This window comes from Typopeltis vanoorti, chromosome 18, assembly GCF_054136105.1.
Source record: "Typopeltis vanoorti isolate ZY-2024b chromosome 18, IOZ_Tvanoo_1.0, whole genome shotgun sequence".
Taxonomy (NCBI): Eukaryota; Metazoa; Arthropoda; class Arachnida; order Uropygi; family Thelyphonidae; genus Typopeltis; species Typopeltis vanoorti.
Genome location: NC_143566.1, coordinates 111275975 through 111288989, shown reverse-complemented (window position 1 = coordinate 111288989; position 13015 = coordinate 111275975). Strand labels below are relative to the sequence as shown.

At 35.2% G+C, this 13015-nt stretch overlaps 1 protein-coding gene across 4 annotated transcripts in view; it reads right to left on the bottom strand.

The window, feature by feature from the left end:
• The window catches only part of LOC150097073 (vesicle-associated membrane protein-associated protein A-like), a 215386-nt gene that overhangs the window by 41981 nt on the left and 160390 nt on the right, over window positions 1-13015 (bottom strand). For 2 of the 4 annotated variants that reach the window (XM_090408602.1, XM_090408603.1), the window contains exon 5: window positions 6353-6436. The exons of the other annotated variants lie outside the window; for them this stretch is intronic. In XM_090408602.1, coding sequence (XP_090264728.1) covers window positions 6353-6436 — 84 coding nt within the window. The remainder of the gene's footprint in view (window positions 1-6352; window positions 6437-13015) is intronic. 4 annotated transcript variants of the gene reach the window in all.

Sequence of the window (13015 nt, the reverse complement as noted above, 5' to 3'; positions counted from 1 at the left end):
TGACTTTTATTTTCAATACACTAAAAAAATGCCTATTTTTGAGGGCCTCATAATGATGTTGTGCCTTGGGCCTGACAGAATGTAAAAGTATTTCTGCCCCAAGTTAAGAGGATTAGATAAGATTATGTTGGTGACTTGATAGTGAACAGAGGTATTGAAGGTCATTCAGATGTGGAGATTTTGCCACCAAAACTGAAGGTCAACAGTGACGTCAGTTATTTACAGAAGATTTGGGGGTCTCTGACCTTAAAACAAGGAACCTTGGAATCATATAAAAGTGGTCTTGAGAACCTCTAGGAGCGGGGGGGAGTTTTCCATCGTGGCAGTTTGTTGGCCTGCTCGGACCTCCGTATTTCGTCGGATTATGACCCCTAGGCATGGGAAAAACCAGGAGAAGCAGATTATTCTACAGAGAGGTATTTTCAGTAACAGAACGTGCCACTTGCGACCAGATACACGGCATCTTCAGTAGATCCAGAACCGACGGTGAGCTCTGCCACAATTCCCGGAAGAGGACTACACCAGGACGACCGAGAAGTAAAGCCGTTCAGCAAAGCATAGGACAGCAGTCAACAGGACTGCCACAAATCTTCAAAGCTGATAGGACTGTCTATGTTTCTATGAATTTGTGAGTAAATTGTGGTGGGAATTCTATTGTATTAACACTGAGGTAGTGATTGAGAATTGTATGTCCGCTGAACGTAGCTTTGTTAAAATAGTTGTATAAGTTGCTATATAAAATAATTGAGGATGAGAATTAACTAGTATATATACCTAGAAGAATGTTAGCCAAAGATATAGACTGTAACAGCCAGTAACTTACTCTACAAAATCCTAGATTTTGTAGAGCAAGTTAATCAAGCATTGTGAATAGCTGGTCTATATTGTAAGGTTGCAAATTGAGCTTAAATTAGGCATCAGAGTGAAACTGATCAATTGTAAAATGGATTGTATAGTGCTTATGGTAGAATAAACGTTTTATTTGTTTAAAACTATTGCCTGCAAAAATAACTGAACCTGTGTGCTAAAATTAGAGAAACTGCCATGACTGACTAATTAAGGAATTATTTTAGAAACAGATATTTTCTATAAGTGTTATAACTAAATTTCTCACGCTATAAAATTAATTCAGGGTGGCACAGTTCAAAAACAATATAAATTTTCCCTGAATTACATAGCGTGGGAGATAGTTAACTGTAACCATGAGTTGCCTATTTCAGAGGCCTTTCACTAACACTTGTAGGAAGGATTACAAGCAGGGACTAAATTAATCGGCTTAAATCAGAACAGGGTAAAGAGTCTTCTTCTTCTTGCACTACGCATTATTCCTGCTTCCTATACAGGGTCCACATGTTACTTAGATGCAACTACTTGTTAGTACCACTCCCAACTGACCTATCGCCTGGTCTGCTGCTGGGGGGAGGATATATTTTTGACTGTAGAAGCATGTGTTCACGGGGCCGGTTTACCTGCTTGCGGGATGAAAAACACCAGATAAACTGGCGGAAAAAACCCTACTGCCTGCGCCCAAGACCGGCTAACTTGGCTATGCCTGAGGAAGATCTTCGAGTTCCTCATGTCTTCGACAGGAATCGAACCTGGGACACTCTTTCCCCAGGCATATGGTTGCAAAGTGCAAAGCCACTAGGCTAACCGCATGGACAGAACAGGGTAAAGAGTACTTAACAGAAAGATTTAATATAGTAAAAGTACAGTAGACATAGGAAGGATAAGGATAAAGAAAAAAAAAGAAATAATACAAAAGGCGTGACATAGATATTGAAGAAAATAATTACATAACTAATAACCCAAAATATAAAATAACGACATATTTTACAAAACCTCAATAAAGGTCAAAACCAGTCTAGGTAGTGACCCTTCCCATAATGCATAGCATTATACATGTCCGCAAGGAGATGTGCTTTGCATTACAGGATATTAAGGCAAGTGATGTGAAGTCATTAGCTTCTATATACGAGTTGCCCCAGACCTGAAAATATTTCAGGTGCAAACTTTGTTTGCTTACACTTGGATAAAGGATTAAACCCAAGTATGTAATTTCTTGGTATCTTTAATTAATTGCCTTTGTTTCATCAATTAAGTCTTCCCCCATACTTTCTTGTATGGGGGAAGGTACATTGCTGATTGCAGTAGTGCAGTTTTAAACTGCATGGTTTGGAAAATGCAAAATCATTCATTCATTTCAATAAATTAAGTTAAATACATTTCTATGTGAAACCAGATCTGGAACATAACGGCAAAATCAATCATAGGACATAATGAGCAAACATTGCCTCTTATCTAATGCACACTGTTTTACTCAACCCAACAATGTGGAGGTGGGAAATCTGTTGACCAGAAATTTAATAATTAATGCATGAATCATATATCTTTCTCCAATTAAATTTTTTCCTCTTTTCTTATGGCCCTTCAGGCCTCCATTAAACAAAGGTCTTGGCATCACAAAGCAGGGTATAAAAATTATGTCACATACACAAGTTTAATAAGAATGTGGCTGTATGATTATAGAGTGGTTAGTAATGTGGTGTTAATAATCATTAATGAAAGATTATGCATTATATTTTGCAAAATTGTCATCGAACTGTCAGTTCAATGTTGCAAAGTGTAAAATTTTGAAATTTGGTAAGCAATTATGAGAGGCAAAGTATATACTTGGTGGAAAAATTTTAAAGGAGGTAGAAGAGATGAGAGATCTGGGAGTGGTGGATAAGGACCTGAAATTCAGGGGCTGCATTACACAAGTTGTGAACACATCACATAGGATAATGGCAATGATGCAGAGGACCCTGACACGCAGAAATAAAGAGGTTATGATGCCATTGTATAAGGCCATCCTCAGGCCTCATGGATTATTGTGCACAGATTTGGTCACTGAGTTTTCATGGTAATGAGGATATGTTAGATATGGTCCAGAGAAGATTCACAAAGGTGGTCAAAGTTTGGAAAATGGAGTACAAGGACAAACTGAGAGAATGTAAATTGCAAAGCCTCGTGAATACAAAAAGGAGTGTGTGTGGGGGGGGATATGATTAAGACATAAGCTAGTGAGAGGTTGTTATCAGGTTGACATGGAAGAGACTTTTCATAGAATAAGAAAGGAGGGATAGAACAAGAGGCCATTCCTGGAAACTGTATAAGGAAGATGTGAGTGAGGAGAAGGTTCTTTAATTGGAGAGTGGTCGGTGAGTGGAATGCATTGTCCGAGTGTGTTGTGAATGTAGACACACTGAATCGGTTTAAAGCACAGTTAGATGAGCTTTGTGTGCAATAGTGTGTACCTCCCACGATGAGACTGATTCCATGGAGATCAGATGTTAATAATAATAATTACAATATATTTCACAATGATCCCAAAACAACACATTATGCAATTTTATCATTTAATAAACTCCATATTTTCTATTATATAAAGATATTTCTGAGAATTATTATTCCTTAACACTGTACTCTTATCAACTAATTGTTTGAACTGAATATGAAAAAATAATAACACTTTAAAGGACATAAAATGTAAATCTAAGTAACCTGTATATACATATATAGGTAACCCTCGTATAATGCAGATGCTAGGTGCCATAGAAATGCCGCATTATATAAATTACGTTATGCAAGACTCAGAGCACATACAAAAAGTAGGCTTATGTTCCGAAATTGTTTTTTTTTTAATTATATAAACAACAATGCTATATCCAACAAAAATATATTTTTATTTAATTCAGGTAATTCATGCAAGTTATGAAAATATATAAATTATTATTATTATTCAGACCTCCATGGAGTCAAAAGACTCATCGCGGGAGGTCCTTTGTAGGAAACACAAAGTCTATCAGGACTCATCGTGGGAGGACCCTCTTAGGAAACACAAAGTCTATCATACCACCCCTTAAACTCATTGGCCATTCTCGCTTTCACCACTCTATCGGGCAATGCATTCCATGGTTCAACCACCCTCCATGCAAAGAAACCACTCTTCACCCTCTTGCTCACAGTTTCCTTTCGTAACTTCCAGGGATGGCCCCTTGTCATCACTCCTTCATGCTGTTCGACCAAGCGAAAGAACTCCCCAGTGTCAGCCCTGTAACCACCTCTCAACAACTTAAAAGTCTTAATCATATCACCTCTCCTCCTTCTATCCACCAAACTCTGCAGTGCACATTCCCTCAGCCGATCCTCATAACTATCATTGTACAGTCCTGAAACCATCCTTGTTATCTGCCTTTGCACCCTTTCCACAGTTAATTTACCCCCTTCAAATTCTGGGGACCAAATCACTTGTATAGTCAAAGTGTGGTCCGATCAAAGTCTTATACAGTGGAATGATAACTCTTATCTCTGCAGGTCAGCATCCTCAGTATTGCAGCAATCCTCTGGGTTACCTTCACCACCTTTGCAATATGTTCCCTAAATTTCAGGTTTCTATCAATCATCAACCCCAGATCTCTTGCCTCCCCTACTTCCTCCAGTATAGCTCCTCCAATAGAGTATGCAGCATCCCATCGATGTGTCTCAAACCTCAAGACCTTACATTTTCCTGCATTAAACTGACACCCCCCCCATTCATTTGCCCATCTGTCTAGCTTATTCAAATCCTCATGCAGGACTACCACATCTGCACTATTACTAATAATCCTTCTCAGCTTCACATAATCCACAAACAACTGACTATGTCATTGATATAAAGGTTAAACAGTATAGGTCCCAGTACTGAGCCCTGTGGGACCCCACTTGTAACCCTCTGCCTCCTTGAAGCTGCCCCATCATACACAACTCTCTGATACCTATCAGACAGCCAATCCTGAATCCAGTTGAGCAACCTGACATCCATGAAACATGAAACAAATACATAGTATAAAATTATAAATTTACAAATTGCACATAAACTTCATTGCACATAATGCATAAATGTTTTAGGCAAAATAAAATAAAGTGCATATTTTAATCTTTCATAGCACAAGGATTTGAGGATCGGTTAATAAATATTGGTTTTGTCATGTAATCGCATCTGATGCATTACTACAAAACAGTAGGGTAATTCTATCTTTAGAAACTTTGAATCCAGTAGCTGGCTTTCATTTTTCGAAATATAGGTGTTTTTGCATTTTTTTCCCTGATTCATATAACCACATAACCCTGATTCACTTGCATTGAACATGTGGTCTGCATTATAAATGTTTATAAACTGTGAGAGCTTTTTGTTTAATAAGATTTCCATCCAAAGGAATTTTCTTTCGAGCGCAATCTTCTATCCACGTCATTAGAAATTTCTCTATTTTTCCCATTAGAATATTGCTCACACGAGCAATGTGCTTTGTACTTACCATTGACCCAGCAATAAACACTTTCTCGTATTTTATGTTCATTTTATTTGTTCGAATTGTTGATTTATTTAAATTCAAAGTTCTTGCAACAGTTCCTGGTTTTTCTCTATATTTCAACAGATCCAAGATTTTAATTTTTTTTCCGAGAGAAATAAATTTTCATTTAAATGTTGGTTTTTCCCTTTTGTTGCAGTTTGTAGCCATTACTATAAAAATATTTTTTTTTTGCATAAAAAAAAAAGCATTACATATTAATTATGTAACTCACCAGAAAATAAAGTGCTAAACTTGAGATTAACACACTTGTGATTTTTAATGTGCTTTCCTGGCAGAAAACAAAGACAATTTTCAACAATAAACACTTTACACAGTTAACAATTGACATACATGCGTGCTGAAGGGTATTTTCGCCTAATATAAATTTGCTACTAATAACTACATGTGCGATACGGGCAGACACAAATTTAACGAAGATAAAATTTGATTTTTAAGTCACATGGTGAAAAATATATGAAAAGATAAAGGGCTATTACAATGTGCAGACATTGTATTTTTATCGAAACCACGTTGTATAAGTACCGCGTTGAACAAGTGTTACTACAATTTGTAGACCGCGTTGTATAAGTACTGCATTATACGAGGGTTACCTGTATATATAAAATGTAAATAGAATCTCCTGAATTTTGCCCATTTCTTTATATAAGTATTTAGAATATTTAAACAATATTAACTTTTTGAAAATTTAAAATTCTGCAACAATCATTATCAGGAAATGGTGAAATGGGAGGGTAGAGAAAAAATACTATATTAAAATTACAATAAGAAATTAACACATGCTTATCACAAAGGTACAAAAACCCTTAGGCCCAATCAAAGAGATTAAAAAATAAGGACATGCCACAAAAAACATTATGCTATTATGTGCACAGCACTATTGAATTATATGCATGCTACAAAGATTAGTACACATGCCGAATTAAAAGCATGTTCAGATCTCGATGAAAGGGGGTTACCTTTGGAGAGGATTTGACTGTGGTCTCCTCTTTAGTCACAGCAACTGGTTCCTCTTCCTGAGCAGCAATTACATGGGGACTATTCTGGAATAACACACACACGCACACAAGACAACTTCACCACACAAGCATATTATTATAGTTTTATACACATGTACAAAAACAGGCACTGATATTTTTAACAATTTCAATCAGATCAGTAAGGTCCAATAATTCCACTTTAAATTCATGTTTTCCAACTATTGTTTATGAAACATGCAGTTAGTACTGAGACAATCCAGCACGTTAATTCTCTTTCTGAACAATTTTTATTATAGTTTAATAATAAAAATTAATAAATATGTTCAGGTAAATCAGAACACATTTCACATTAACATCTGTTTCAAAATAGGAAATATAAGTAAACACAGACACTGAATTTTAAATTAGTTAAATTTAAATTAATATGGGTTAATTTACAAGAAAATTAATCATTAGATGGTAAACAAATTTTGCATGTTTTATAGGAATCTTCAGTATAAAAATGGAATAAGCAAACATGACAGAACAAATACAATAATGCATTGCTAAAGCTTTACTAAGGCAATAACAGTCAATTTTAGAGTCAATAAATAAAAATTAAAAAAAAAAAATAGCAGATTAGAGAAGTACTGTTTCCCCATAAGTGAGAAAAAATGTAGACCACTTTTCAAAGTGGACCTGTTCAAAGTAAAATTTTACAATGCTCCACAATTCACCTTATAAAACCATTCCACAACAAATCTACTTGCTTAAGTAAAACTTTTAAAACTTTAGATGGACCTTAGTTTCTTCTAAAGTACCTCCTGTTTAGAGGAGATAGCATGCATGTTCCAAAATACAGACCATTCAGGTTCATGAAACTTTGTGCATTTCATGCTCCATTCCTCTTGACAAACAGAGGCATACTCTCCAGATTGTCTAAAATATAAGCCAAAAGAGCAAGGAATAGTGTAGATGCTGCCTGAAAAGCTTCATGGAGGAAGTTTGTCTTTGAACAAAGAAAGACAAGCAAAACTTTTCCAGATAGGATAAATATCTTAATACTCATTTGACATATGGAAATGAAATATGATTAATTTCTCCTTAAGCAGAAGAAGAAAGAGTCCTGTAACTGCTAAATGCTTTACTTATGAAGGTCTCACTGAAACCATTTGATAGGAATGTTGACTTAACATGCTGTAATAGCCCTTGAAGAATGAAGTAAAGCATTCCATAGGAAAGTCAGGACATGATAAATCAGTGTTTTAATTTTTTTTGAAGGGATTGTGCACGTATGTAGCATCCTTCCAGCATGTGCTTTCTTCCAAAATAAGAACTGAAGTATTTTGAAGAATCAACGGATCAAAAAAACTATATAAATAATGACTGCTTTGTTCCATTTTAATATACCCTGTTTTGCTTAACCTTTCTTTTCCCATTCTGTTCAACTGACCATTACCACCTGAGATTAGTTTGCTCACACATTCCTAAATGGTAACAATATCAAGTGTTCCTAATATCTTAATTTTTAATATGATTATACCATTCAGGCTATGTATTCACTCCTCTAAGTTTACTCACACTCTCATATCTGCAGTCACCAGTCTTTGATCAACTATTTTATTTCTAAACCAGCTGTTGATCCATAAATTAAAACTGGTTTGAACTGTCTTGTATAAAGCTAGTTTACTTGTGAGTGATTTCTCTCATATTTCAATTTTATTCAGATGGTAAACAGGTAATTCTTAACAATGCCAAAATTTTCTTATATACTGTTGAGTTTTATCACTTGATTATATATTTAAATTAAATATGCCAAGAAATTATATTCTTATTTAATCCATTATCCAAGTGCGAGAGAACAAAGTTAGCATGTGAAGTATCTTCATGACTAGGCTACTTGTATATAGTGGCTAGTTACTTCACATTAATTGCCTTATTATCCCATAATGCTATGCATTCTATAGTTCATCCCAAAAAACTGCTTGGCTGATCATTGTGTTTTTTCACTTAGTTATGCATTAAATAAAAGATGCCAAGAAATTATATTTGAAGTATCTTCACATTAACTGAGTCAGTATCCCACACATATCAACAACTTGCTCTAATCCAGAGTATTTTAATAATAAGGTGTTAGACCTTCTCACTACTTGTATATGGGGAAATATGACTTCTGCATTATTTCAACCTTGGTATCTCTTCTGGGTATGGGTAGTGCCCCTTCCCATAATGGGAATCTTGTTGAAAGCCTTTGCAAAAATCTAGCAACATCACTGAGTAGCCATTTCCCTGATCCAACTCCATTGTTACTTTATTATCCAAAGTAAGCAAAATTACTAAGGCAAAACCTATCCTTCACAAAACCATGTTGCCCCTTAAAGAGTATTATAGAAGTTATAGAAGTTAGTTAAAGAGTATTATAGAATTACATCAGAGAAATGGATACTCAGTGATATTGCTAGACTTTGTAAAGGCATTCAACAAGAATCCACATAGAGCTCTGGTGGATAATTTTTGTAGTAAATGGAGATGGATATAAATCTAGATATAGACAGATATTGAAGTAGTTCATGGAGGAGTCGAGTCCAGGAAAGGACAGATGACTAGTGCTGTACCACAGGACTCAGTACATGGTCCTCTGTTGTTTAATTTGTAGAGCAATGATGTAGGAAATATTCAGTTGTTTGCTGATGATGTAGAAGAGCAATAGTGCATATGTGTGTGTGTGTGTGCAATTTTTTAAACATTTAAGCTAGTATACTAAACAATGAGCAATAGCACTTATTGTTTTACAAAATAAGCACTGACTAGCAGTATGGGAAAGATAAATGGCTGCCAGTTTAATGTGGCCAAGTGTAAGGTGATGCACTTTGTGAAGAAGATATTACCAGCTGTGTACTATATTGAGGAACTGAACTGCAAAAAATGGATGAGGCTAGGAACTTGGAGATGAGTGAGGACAGCGAGTTGTTGAGGTTAAATCTGAAGTTTAAAGTCTTTGAAATATAGGTTCTGATGACTTTTTTCCTACCTCATGTATCAGTATGTACCTTTGATTGTATTCCTCTTGTATATTTTCTACAACTGTTCCATACTCTCATTTAACAATTTTCAATATAATTTCAGTCAACTAGTACTATTAGGGTGGATGCAAGTGTGTGTGTGTGTGTGTGTGTGTGTGTGTAGACACCTAGGAAACAAATGAGTGTGAAAATGACCAAAAATGCAACATCTAGTCTCTCAAGTGACAAAATTGAGTGACATAGTAAATGCAAGGTATAACGGTAAGGAGACCAAACCAAATGGTAGGGTATCTATATAAAAAAAAAAAAAAAAAAAAAATTAAAGTTAATTAGTTTATCTTTGACTACTGAGTCCTGCTTAACTAAAAAATAAATTTATTTACATTAAACATTAATTGTAATTTTGTACGGAATGTCAAGTGTTGAAATGTTTGTATATAGACAAACGTCATTTTAAAAAAATTTGCTTTTTTCACAAGTCCTGTGAAATAAGATAATTTCTATTACAAAATTATAATTAAATAACTTTCCTGCATTGTGAAATGGAACTTTAACATCATTTTAAGCAAAACAATGTAACCAGTAATAGCAGCACACAATGAAGGACTGGAGCAGAAGTTGCTCTATTGTTTATTTCTGAGCATATGCAGAAATAAGAATGTTAATGGACATCAATATATATTTAGCTGTTCAGAAGGAGGAGGATTGTGGAGTTTCTGTGTCTTCAATATTATTATTAACATCAGATCTCTATGTAGTCAAAAGACTCGTTACAGGTAGTGAACACACTTATGCAAAAAGACTGAACCATGCTTTAAACCCATTCATGGTTTCTGCAACCACTACACTTTCAGGCAGTGCATTCTATTTGCCAACCACTATCCATGCTGAATAAGATGGGTGTAAAATGGATGAATGAAGGGATTAAGCATAAAATCTGGAAGAAGAAAGCACTGTGGAGATAACACATGATGAATAATGGTAATAGTCAGTTGCATGAAGAGTATAAAGAGCAGGTCAGGTCAGGTGGCTCAGTTGATAGGAAGAGCAAAGTGCAGAATGAACAGAAATAGAATGAGAACAGAATGAGGCACAAAAATCTTATAGAGTTTTTTCGATTTGTAGCAAGTAGAAAGAAGATTGATTATGGCAAGATGATGTTAATGGATGAAAATAGTAGATTGGTAACTGCTGCAGAGGATATATTCAACGACCAATTTATTAGTGTGTTTCATCCTCATCAGTGTGAAATTATGAGTAGCTCAAGTGCAGAGGAAATGAGAGAAGATGGCTTACTAGTGAGTGAGCAAGAGATATACAAGAAGTTAAGTATACTTGATGTCAATAAGGGAATGTTCCAAGGAGTTAGTGTAAGCCTGCTTATCTATTTAACAAGAGTCTTGCAACAGCACAAGTCCCAAAGGAGTAGAAGGAAGGTAAAATTGTTCTAAAATTGAAGATAAAAATTGATAAAGGCTACAAATTATAGGCCAATCTGTATATCTAGAGTTGAAATTAGTTAAGTTGTTGGAGAGTTAATGAGAGCTAAGGCACAGAAGTGCATTGATAACAACAGTATTCTCAGTGACTGTCAGCATAGGTTTGTTAAAGGGAAGTCATATTTTACCAATTTGCTTCTGTACTATAATAACAAGGTGACAAATGCACTGGACATGGGAGATGCACATACACATACATACTTAGATTTTGCAAAGGCTTTTGACAGACTGCCACACAAGTTGGTAATTCCCCAGACTTGCTGTCAGTGGAATTACCATTGTCACTACCATCTGACAGCAAGTCACCTAATGAACTCACTAAAGTAAAATGGATGGATTAGGGAGTTGGATAGGTGATTTGCTGTCAGATGGTATCAGCAAATTGTGTATGGGATGTGGTATCCTGAAAGAGTTAAGTCACTAGCAGTGTCTTGCAAGAGTGTTTTTCATCCCAATTTTGCATAATCTGTAAACAGTTACATTTCCCCAGGAATTTGCAACTGTTTGTAGATGATACAAAATTGTGAAAAATGAGTTATGGCCTTACAGGAGGACTTGAGTAGATTATATGGGTGGACAAGTGAATGGAACTATCAGTTCAATGTTACAAAATGTAAGGTTCTGAAATTTGGTAGGCAATGATGGAATATGAAGTATAGGCTTGGTGAGAAAATTATGGAGGCCGAGATTTGTGAGTGGTAGTGGACAAGGACCCAAAGTTCAGAAGTCACGTTGCGTAAATTGTGAAGTCATCACAGTGAATTATGGCAATGATGTGGAGGACCTTGACATGCATGAATAAAGAAGTTATTAGTTCAATTGTATAATACCTTGATCAGATCTCAAAGATTATAGTGCAGAGATTTTTTCGCCTGAGTTTCATGGTGATAAGGATAAATTAGAAAGGGTCCATAGAATATTCACTAAGGTGGTAACTAATCTTTGAAATATGAGATATGAAGACAGACTGAGAGAATGCAATTTGTGAAGCCTTGTGAATAGGAGGGGGAAGAGAGTGGATATGATTGAGACATTTAAATTAGTAAGGTTAGGTTAGGGATTGTTACTGGGTTAACATGAAAAGAAAAAGTTCACAGAATAGGAGAGGGGGAGCAAGAACAAGAGGCCATTACTGGAAAAAGTATAAGAGGGTGTGAGCAAGGCAGTGAAGAGCAGATTCTTTGCATGGAGTGTGGTTGGTGGTGAATACAGATGTGTTTGTTTGAGTTTAATTAGCTTTGTGTGTGTACCTCCCAAGATGATTCTTTGATTCCACAGAAGTCTGCTGTCGATAATAATAATAAGTTCCAAGATCTTTAAAATAATTTAGTTCCCACGTTTTTTTTAATTTTTTGTTAATAAAACCTCTTCCTGGTTAACCTCCATGAAGGATAAACAGGTCCCTCTCTCCTTACATAGCGTTTACCAGATTCTGTGTGATTGCCTTCAATCTTACTTTGAACAAACAGGATGTTTGTGTAAAAAAATGACAGCTAAATATCAGTCTTACATCATTTGTAAAAAGCTTCAAAAATGTGACATGACCACAAAATTCTCTGGTTCAAGACTCACTTATTACATTGATGTTATAAGTTTGAGCAATTGTTTGGAGTGCTGAACTCCTGTTGCATCATCCAAACTGAAATCAGAATGACTGTCTTTCCATAGCAAAAAAATTTGTGACAGGCTTATCGGGATTAGTGGCAAACAGTACCCCTCCCCAAGTTTATTTTACTGATTTTTTTTTAAACATACTATTTGTTTTATGGTGTCACTATAGCACATGGCTCATATCTGGTGAAGGGAAAAACAATCCACTGTTGCTAATCCACCTTTTAAACTGCTTGTGTTGTGATGATAATCTGTTAAATTCATATCAAAATATCTGAATTAATAAATTATTAATTTCTTGTGTTCAAATGTTTCTAGTAATCCAAAGAAAAACAGTGTTTTGCTAATAAACAATATTTATTATTTTATATTAAATTAAAAAACAAAGCTACTCTGGCAATAATTCAGAAAACCTTCAATATTAATACATATGTTTAGTATTCTTTTCTATAAAAGTGATTTTTTTATAACTATTAAAATTATATCCAAGGCCACTATCATGATCACCAATAATCCGCATTTCATTCAGT